This window comes from Mchenga conophoros, linkage group LG15 (assembly GCF_057382185.1).
Source record: "Mchenga conophoros isolate Kocher_MC1m ecotype Shallow Benthic linkage group LG15, M_conophoros_male_GT1.1, whole genome shotgun sequence".
In the NCBI taxonomy this organism is placed as follows: Eukaryota; Metazoa; Chordata; class Actinopteri; order Cichliformes; family Cichlidae; genus Mchenga; species Mchenga conophoros.
Window position 1 is genome coordinate 39,368,323 of NC_140540.1, and position 8,852 is coordinate 39,377,174.

At 40.8% G+C, this 8,852-nt stretch overlaps 1 protein-coding gene across 4 annotated transcripts; it reads left to right on the plus strand.

The window, feature by feature from the left end:
- The first annotated feature begins 283 nt into the window (after positions 1–283).
- On the plus strand, positions 284–7,766 carry LOC146558896 (uncharacterized). Of its 4 annotated transcripts, XM_085246593.1 has the most exons (12): positions 284–663; positions 1,716–1,849; positions 4,483–4,592; positions 5,162–5,251; positions 5,349–5,395; positions 5,487–5,617; positions 5,785–5,866; positions 5,974–6,087; positions 6,302–6,391; positions 6,569–6,640; positions 6,724–6,901; positions 6,984–7,766. In XM_085246593.1, the coding sequence occupies exons 1-12, from the start codon at positions 542–544 to the stop codon at positions 7,185–7,187; spliced, it is 1,374 nt and encodes a 457-aa protein (XP_085102719.1). In that variant the 5' UTR covers positions 284–541; the 3' UTR covers positions 7,188–7,766. The 4 variants fall into 4 exon arrangements, with proteins under 4 accessions (XP_085102719.1, XP_085102721.1, XP_085102722.1 ...); XM_085246595.1 differs by having other exon boundaries at positions 285–1,849; positions 3,411–4,592; XM_085246596.1 differs by having other exon boundaries at positions 285–1,849; positions 4,080–4,592.
- The last annotated feature ends 1,086 nt before the right edge of the window (positions 7,767–8,852 follow it).

Consider the following 8,852-nt stretch of genomic DNA (forward strand, 5'->3'; position numbering starts at 1 on the left):
AGTTTATTTATATATCACATTAAAGCACAACAGACTTTGAGAATTACCTCAAAATGTTTAATTTCGAGATAGGCATCAATACATTTGTGTGCACTACCTTAGATTCCACCTTCAAAACCAAAGTGCCAGGATTTTATTAGTAACACAGTGCAGTCCACTATGATCAATATAATTTTACTCCATCTCTTGAAAAGATCAAACGTACGGCATATATTTTTGACCCTGTGACGACTGTATATGGAGGAAAAATTCTTAAGTACGATTCTACAAACAGTACCTGAAGTATCCAAAGCAACCTCACGACAGTTTGGGCAGTGGCATTGTTGTTCTGTGCTCACTATTGTAGGGCTGTCCGGAGGAAAAAAAAAAACCCAAAAACAAAACAAAAAAAACCAGCCACCATCTATCTTTGGGGAAGATGCTAGCTTTTGTGGTCGCCTGATGTTTTTGTAGTTGTGAACGTTTACGGTTTTTGTCTTTTCTGTTTAAGATTCGGGGACGCTGCTAGCATATAGCTAGCTCGACTATAGCACTCGCGAAAATGAATTCCAACACGCACGTAATCCAGGTGACAAACGTTTCACCGAGTACGACGTCCGAACAAATGAGGACTCTGTTTGGATTCCTCGGAACCATAGAGGAGCTCAAACTGTTCCCGCCCGAGTGAGTATTGTGAATTATGAACTGGTAAATTATCCTCTCCTCCACTATCTATGGCGGCTCACGCGGGGCTCTTGCTGAGGCCTACAGCATCGAGCAGGCCTCGCTGCACGGTAGTGCTAATGCTCCCGCGTCTTTATTGAACGTGGCAACGCTTGCTTCTTTCAAATTAGATATGCATGTATTTAACAATACTTCAATTCTTCATCCATACGCATCTGCCGATTATCACATTTGTCGATTAAGCAATCAAAAAATTGGTAATCGTTTGTGTAAGTCGGTTATCTAACACATACACGGTAGGCAGCTATACATCCTGTTTATCGAGTTATCTGTAATCTCTCCGTCAGAAAACAAAGTCATAAAAATATACACGGGAGAAATAAGCATGAATGGCTTAATTTTAATAATCACCAGAGTTGCTCCTAATTATTTTGATTTCAAGTGGGACTTATGTGGCAGCTTTTCGTATAAAATGAGCTGTTGATTAGCATCCTAAACCAGCGACAGTGCAAAAGAACAACTAATTATGACTCTTAATGAGCAGTGGGACATTTGGTTACACGCCTGGTTGAGCTAAATTGGAATATTTCCTTAGGTGCATGCTTTGTTTAGATCCACAGTGGACAATAATGAACTACAGTACACACTGCACAGTGTTTTCTTACCTTAATTCTCTCTGTGTTGTGTTTTCTCTGTTGAATTACACGTGGCTACTGGACAGGTATGAAATAATCAAGGTGGTGATTTTCCGGGTAGATGTAGTTGTAACAATTTAGTAACTGTTTGAAAGTTTGATCGCCGCCAGTTTTATACCAGTATTGAGTTTTATCCTCATACTGTGGTGCTAAGGAGTGCAACAGGATCAGAAATGGCTGAAGAAAAAGGTTGTGTGTCACCTCTGGATGATACTGTGTTGTACTATGCAGAGGATGCAGGGAACAAGAGTCACTCCTGTGCTTTCTTGTCCCTGTGGACACAGACTGAGTATGAAGAAGGCATGTTGTCTCCCCTTGTTTGTATTCTTTGCACAACCTATCTGTATTTTCTTCCAGTGACTCTCCCTTGCCTGTGACTTCACGTGTCTGTTTTGTAAAATTCCTTGAGGCTGAGTCCGTGGGAGTTTCCCAACACCTGACGAACACAGTCTTCGTGGACAGAGCCTTGATCGTGGTCCCTTTCGCTGAAGGTGGGTATCTGTTTTATTCCTTTGGCTGTGGTCATCTCTGAACGTACGTCATAATGCGTAGGTGTATTTGTTAGACTTGCAAACACTAGAGACATTGAGGTTTCTGTTTTTCCTACTGCCATGAGAAAGCAGCTAAGCTTTTCAGTGCTTGGCATTTCTAGGTATGTAAAAGGGAAATGTACATTTGTGTCTGTGTCTTACAATCTAGCTGTAAACTTCTCTCTCTGTTATTTGTGTTGTGGTTTTCATAGTGGACAAGTCATTTGCAGAGAGCCCCTTCCTTGCTGGCTGAAAGTGGTCCTCTGATGCCATCAGGAGATTAGAAAAAATAATGGCACCAATCGCAAGCCCCTTCTCTCTCTTGTTCTGCAGTAAAATATTAACTTTTTTTTCTCTCTGTTCAAGGCATCTTTTTTGAAAAAAGAAAAAAATAGCCTCACAACTGCTTAATCAAATTAGGGGATTTGGGAGGGTGCAGGGAACTCTAATGTCCTCACATGTTGAAAGGATTTTTTATATTCTCAGATACAATGTGTGTCATGTAGTAGGCATTCACCAAACAAGGGATACCCCGAGCAAGTAGAATAGTGTCAAGGCAATCCAAACATATCGGAACCATTTCTGATCCTCTGTTTATATTTTAACCTTCTGCGAATTGAAATTCGGCAGCAATGTGTTTTAATGTTGTCTTAGATACTGTGAAAGCCATCAGATCCACAGTGACATAGCAGTAAATGCTCTGCACATACACATAGGTGTTTCGGTTATTGGTTGATTTGATCATGTTTTTAGGATCGGCTTGGGTTGGGCTGTGATGGTTGGATCGCAAACTCTAGTCCAGTAGGTGCAAGAAAACCAGGAAAAGAGTCAGGGTGAAGCTCCTGAAAACTGGTCTGATCAGCCTAATAAGAGAAAACACCTGTGTGGATGTTGAATCCATCCCCTTCAAACACGCACACAAGTCTCCAAACTGAACTGACTTTTTTTTTCTTTTTTTTAATGTCAATTTCTTTAGCTGGAAACGTATCACACAGCTACATTAGAGGGAAAATATGAATACTGGATCAAAATTTGGGTCTGTTTCCTTTTGTTAACACTAATCAGACTTTAAACCAATAAAAGAAGAGAAAATGTTCGGGACATCCCTACACCAGCACAAAGCATGCCAAATAGAAGAACTAATCAGCTGTGCATGCTAGACTAGATTTTTGAAGGTGTTTGCCATCATCTGAGTTTTGGCCAGCGGGTGTTGTGGCAGTTAATTCTGATTTGGCTTTTGGTCATAATAAGCACAGAAACTGCCCTCGGCATTTACTTGCTTTATTTTCCAAAGCCTTGTATTACTGTTATTACTATAAATTACTGTATTACTGTAAATTTGCATTCCAAAACTTTCACTAACACAAGAGATAATTATGGTTTTAAGCCTCTTGATGTTGCCGTAAAAATGCATTTTTATTAACTTAATTTTTTTAATTGACCCTCTCCAAACATGACTCTGAACGAGTTGAGTGAATCTCAAGTTTAACAGTGGTGTTTCTTTTGTTGTTGTGTTTTACAGTTCTTTTTCCTGGTTCAGCCAGCCCTATTTACCAGGCCCCGCTGAAAATGCCACCAACAGTTTTGTCTTCTGCAGCCTTATCCTGTTTCTCAAGTGTCCTTTCTGTTGTGTGCGTGGGTGTGCGTGGGTGCATGTCTCCCCCCTCTCTCTCTCTCTCTCTCTCTCTCCCTCTCTCCCTCCCTCCCTCTCTCCTCCCTTCATAATGTAAAGAAACATGTCAGATTAAAAAATAGCCTGTTTTCAGATTGCACAGCCATGGATGATCATCTCATGAGATTTTTTTTTCTGTCATTTTTACCGTTTGGTTCTCTTCAGCTTTGGGAATATTTTTCTTATCACTACCTTTGCTGCCAATAGCCTGTAATTGTTCAGTGTAGATTATTGTTTATTTACTATATTTTTTGTGACATACTGTTGGCTAAAACCTGTCAGTACTGTATTTGATTAGCAGTACTTTACCTGGTTGTTAAGTGTTTTTTGTGGTGGGGTTGTATAAAAAAAACAAAAAGAGAGAGAACCCACCAGAAAAAGGCTAGAAAAGGTCAAATGAGTAAGCCTTTTCTGTTTTTTGTATTGGTAATGGTAAGTGATGTTGAAATGTACCCTTGTGTCTACACCCAAATCATGAACTTTGTTTTCTGTATCTCAATGTTTTTGTGTGCTTTATAGCGAAGCAGCCGGCGCGAGTCGCTTGTTCATAAAACATCTAATGAAAGTTGAGAGCACATCCCACGGGACAACTGGCTGTGCTTGCTTACGTTTGGTTCATGACTTAAAAAACAAGTACAGGTGATAAAATCTTGGCAGTGTTGACCACAGTGTGTATTGTGACTTTGAAACTTATAGCTGCTAATCCTACAATCATATTCACAACAAAGCAAAACAGCAACAACAACAACAACAACAAAAGTCAGGGATCAAGATTTACAGACAAGACAAAAAAGTGGATTTTTGTTTTTCATTCTTTTACTACAGTGTAGTTAGACTGAGGTGGCTTGTCTGCAAGTCTTGTCTGAGTGTTGTCGACGTCGTCTTTGAAGATGTACTGAGATGTTCTTGGTTTTTCCTCCAGGAGTCATTCCCGATGAATCTAAAGCTATGTCGCTGTTGGCTCCAGCCAATGCTGTGGCAGGAATGATGCCCGGTGGAGGCCTTCTTCCGACACCGAATCCTCTGGCATCTGTGAGTTTTTACATTTTCACATAACATATCATACAATAATATTTAACTGTTATTTGATCAGGGGAAAAAGATATTTTAGATGTTGATGATTTTCTAAAACTGCTCCTACCTTCTCTGCAGCCATCAATCAAAATTTAACTTGGAAAAGGGCATGAATCTCCCTTATTGCAATAAACAAACACACAGCAGGCTTTTTTTCGTCTTGGTGGGGATATTTGGTAACATTTATGTCTAAAAGCACAGTAATTCATTCAAACTAAGCAAGCTGCTGGTGGTTCAGAGTTAGCAATGCTACTATTTGATCAGATTTAGCTACTGGACCACAGATTTTGACTAGCAGGTGCTTGGAGCCTGCTGAACACACTTTTCTCTGATCCATCACAAAGCCTTAGGCCCATTTGCAAGCACCCCTCTTCTTTCTAAAGCACAATTATCTGAAAATAACAAAAACAGTACATCTGAAAGTATCCTATTAAAAAAAAATCCCCCCTCCAAAACGTTACATAAATAAAGCGTGCTATGCTTTTTACCTCTACAATATATTCTAGTGTCTATGCTCCACATTTCAGATGGGAGCGACACCATTTGGCGGTCTTGGAGCTCCTAGCATTGAGCAGATGGCTGCTATGGGAATGCCCGGACCGAACATGAACCCCCAGGTGAGGATCAGTTACCTTCATAGCGCCGTTTAAGTTCAAGAAAAAAGTTCTTAGTTCTTAAAATCATAGTAATATCCTTGTCTTCCTTTCTTTCCAGGCTCTTTCCGCAGATTTCCTGAAGCTCATGCAATCCATGGATCCCAAGTAAGAAAAGTGCAGACACAGACGGGTTGTGCAGTCCAGTCAGCATACATATTTATTTGAGCAGTGTCTAAATAATTGATGCCATTTGCAGATTGAACCTTGCAGCTGGATTGAACTTGAGTCCAGGGCTGAAGGCTGATGCATCGAATAAGGAGATTGAAGAGGCCATGAAGAGAGTCCGAGAGGCCCAGTCTCTTATTTCTGCAGCTATTGAACCAGGAAGTGAGCGCGGTTTCAAAGCACGCTTCAAATATAACTGTACCAGAAATACTTGCTTCATATAGATTACGTGTTATCGGAAATTACTTCTCAGTTTACCTGTTTATTGATGTTTAGAGAGCAGTAAGTAAATGTATAATACATGTATAACTTTGTCTTTACTGTTGCAGGTAAGAAAGATGACAAGCGCAAACATTCCCGCTCCCGTTCGCGTTCACGGCGTAGACGAACCAGATCTCGTTCAAGACACAGGTAAAGATGCGTCTACGGCAATGTCGGGTGAAGCCTTTTTAGTTTCATAATTAGTATATTTTTGAATATTAATTGTTTGTAAATGTGCTGCTGCTTATTTTGAGCAGACGTTCGAAGAGCAGATCTCGGCGTAGGTCTCATTCAAGGAGCAGGAGGAGGTCCAAGAGCCCACGGAAGAGGAGGTCCTACTCCCGGGATCGAAGCCGTCGCAGTAGATCTAGGTCAGCTGTTATCCTGAGGAGCAAAATGGCTCCTGTGTTTCATTTCATTCAAAGTGTGCTTGGAGACCAGAGGTTGATCATTTCAAAATTGAAATTTGTCAAAAATATTTTTGAGCTTTAGTTTTTAACGTTGGCAGTGGGCAGCTCCAGGTTTTGAGACTTTTCAGGCATGAAAATGTTTGGTAATGTTTTTGTTTGCTTTCATCTCGTACAGAGACAGGAGGAAGGAGGAGAAGTCCAAGAAAAGATCCAAGACTCCCCCCAAAAGCTACAGCAGCGCCAGGAGGTCTCGGAGCATTAATCGGTGAGTAGTCTTGAATACGGTGTGATAATATGATGAAATGCAGGTGAGCCAATTTACAGTGTGAAAGACCAGAAGCTCTAACTCTTCTATAGACAGCAGAAAATCAAGTAAGTCCTGAATAAATGATGAGGATGTTTTTATGAATGTTACTTATTTTTACTCCTTTGTGTGTCTCAGGAGACACAGGCGAAGTCGCAGTGCTTCTCGCTCCCCTAAGAGAAGGGTCTCCAGGTCTCCGTCCCCCAGACGGTGAGCTTTCTCCATCTGATGTACAATGAAGTTTATTTAATTTTGAGTGCCACAGTTTAAAAATATTTTTGTTCTCTTTACAGCCACAAGAAAGAAAAAAAGAAGGACAAGGACCGTGAGAAGGAAAGGGACCGAGACAGAAGGGAGGACAGGGACCGCAGCAGAGACGAACGCGAACGCTCCAACAGTAAGAAAAAAAAGAGCAAAGACAAAGAACGAGATCGGGACCGCAAGTCCGACAGCGAGAAAGGAGATGTTAAGGTATGTAGAGCAGGCACTGTTTAGAGACAGGTGGCTGGATGCATTACTCTGCTCGTCATTAACGTGATTAAATGCGGCACAGGTGACTCGGGACTACGATGAGGAGGAGCAGGGTTATGACAGCGAAAAAGGAGAGGAGGAGGAGGACGAGAGGAAGAGCGACTCTGACTCAATCTCGTCCCCGAAAAGCCAGGAGGAGATGGAGAGATCTGAGGGTCAAATCCCCAAAAAGTCCAAACTGAATGGAGATGATCACCACCAGGAAGACATGGAGATGAGCGACTAAAAACGTCCAAACCAGATAGCATCGTCTTTTCACTGTCCTTTTTATATTTTTAATATAGGCCACGATATGTCTGTGCCTGATCGCTCCAAGTTAAACAGATTTTGTCTTAACTGTAGAAACACTGCAAAGGAGGGTGGGCAGTGGGGTGTACGGAGGGGAGGGGGAGGCAGAACTTTTGTAAAGATATAAGAAACAATTACTAAAATATGAAGAACATGAAACCTGGTTTTAAATTGTCATTGCTGTACTTTTTAAAGATTTTGTCATTGGAGTTTGTTTGTCTTTCTGACAGTAGAATACGCAGCGTTTTCCTCTAAAAACGCAGCATCTGTAAATATTTTACTGGTCAGGACTTTGTCCTCATTCACACTGCTCGTTGTTTGCCACTCACCGTTTTATTTTTTCCAAACGAACCGTTTTGCTTTAACTGTGTAACACACCCAGCTGTTTCATCTCTACTGACCTATTTACAACCCTTTATTATTGTACATTGTAGATTGAAATGTGTTGTGACAATGAAATATGTTGTCTGCAATAGAATTTCCAAAGGACACAAATAAAATTGGGGTAAACTGTCAAGTTGCGCCACAAGGGTCCTTATTTTGAAAAATAATTGCTACGATGGGATTTATTCTGTGGTTATGTTCTGGGTGCCTGGCAACTGTTAACCTTCACTCAGGTGTTGTCACGTTATGGTTCAGTCCTAATCTCTACATTCATGGAGTTTCTTTCCACTGAAACCTGAGGGATAAACTATACATGCTTACGGTTGCCATGTACAGAGACTTTGCCTGAGAATTAAACAGCTCAGTGCATTGTGTGTGTGTGTGTGTGTGAAAGAAAAGTACTAAATTAGAGGCATGCATGCAGTGGTGTGGAGAAGTCATGAGCCAGCCAGTAATAAATAAATATATTTTATTTCTCTCAACCACTTACTTTGCAGTAGTTAGAACTGTACAGAGGGTGGGGGTGCCACAATTTATATTTGTAGATAAAGCCTTCCTCCTGCACATATTCTTTATAAGCCCCTCCCACCTCAGGTGCAAGTGCTTGTTTGTCAAAAGTAATTTAATTCTTAAACTCTTGAAACAAAGAGTAACCCTTGAAGCTTTTTTTCCCTGAACTGGTGGGTGTCTGACTGTTTTAGGCTGCGTATAGAACAAAATAACTGAATGTGCATCAGAAATGAGTGAGGATGGTCTCTGCCTATGCAGCTACCCTTGGAAAAACCTGGAAACTGTTCCAATGGTCATCAAACCACATCTTTATCGATATGTACTGAGGTGTCAACACTCACCATTAAGGGTACAGGACAGGTCGTCATGTTTTACTTTATATATCAACTTTTTCTCTTTTTTTTTCTGCTTTGTTTCAGAAACCACGTGAACAAAAATATTCTGAAAGGCTGCTGCGGATTCTCTTTTCTGCCCAGTCAAGCTATAAACCAAACTTTCTATCGCAGCTCCGTTTTAGTTGAACAAAAACTGAAATATTGACTATTTGACAACCATGTCTTGTCCCATTGTCCAGTAAAACGCAAAATAAAGACTTATAAACCCACAAAGGTTAAAAAAGAAAAAAAGAAGAGGAAGTGTAGGATGCCCCAGAACGAGCTCAGAATAAAAGGATACCCAGATGAGGTGTCGTATCCGTGCCACGCATGTT

Coding starts and splice junctions, on each gene's coding strand:
- LOC146558896 (XM_085246593.1), top strand. CDS start 542: ATGAATTCCAACACGCACGTAATCCAGGTGACAAACGTTTCACCGAGT. Junction 1,850..4,482: donor CGTGGTCCCTTTCGCTGAAG/GTGGGTATCTGT, acceptor TTTTTCCTCCAG/GAGTCATTCCCGATGAATCT. Junction 5,396..5,486: donor ATGCAATCCATGGATCCCAA/GTAAGAAAAGTG, acceptor TGCCATTTGCAG/ATTGAACCTTGCAGCTGGAT.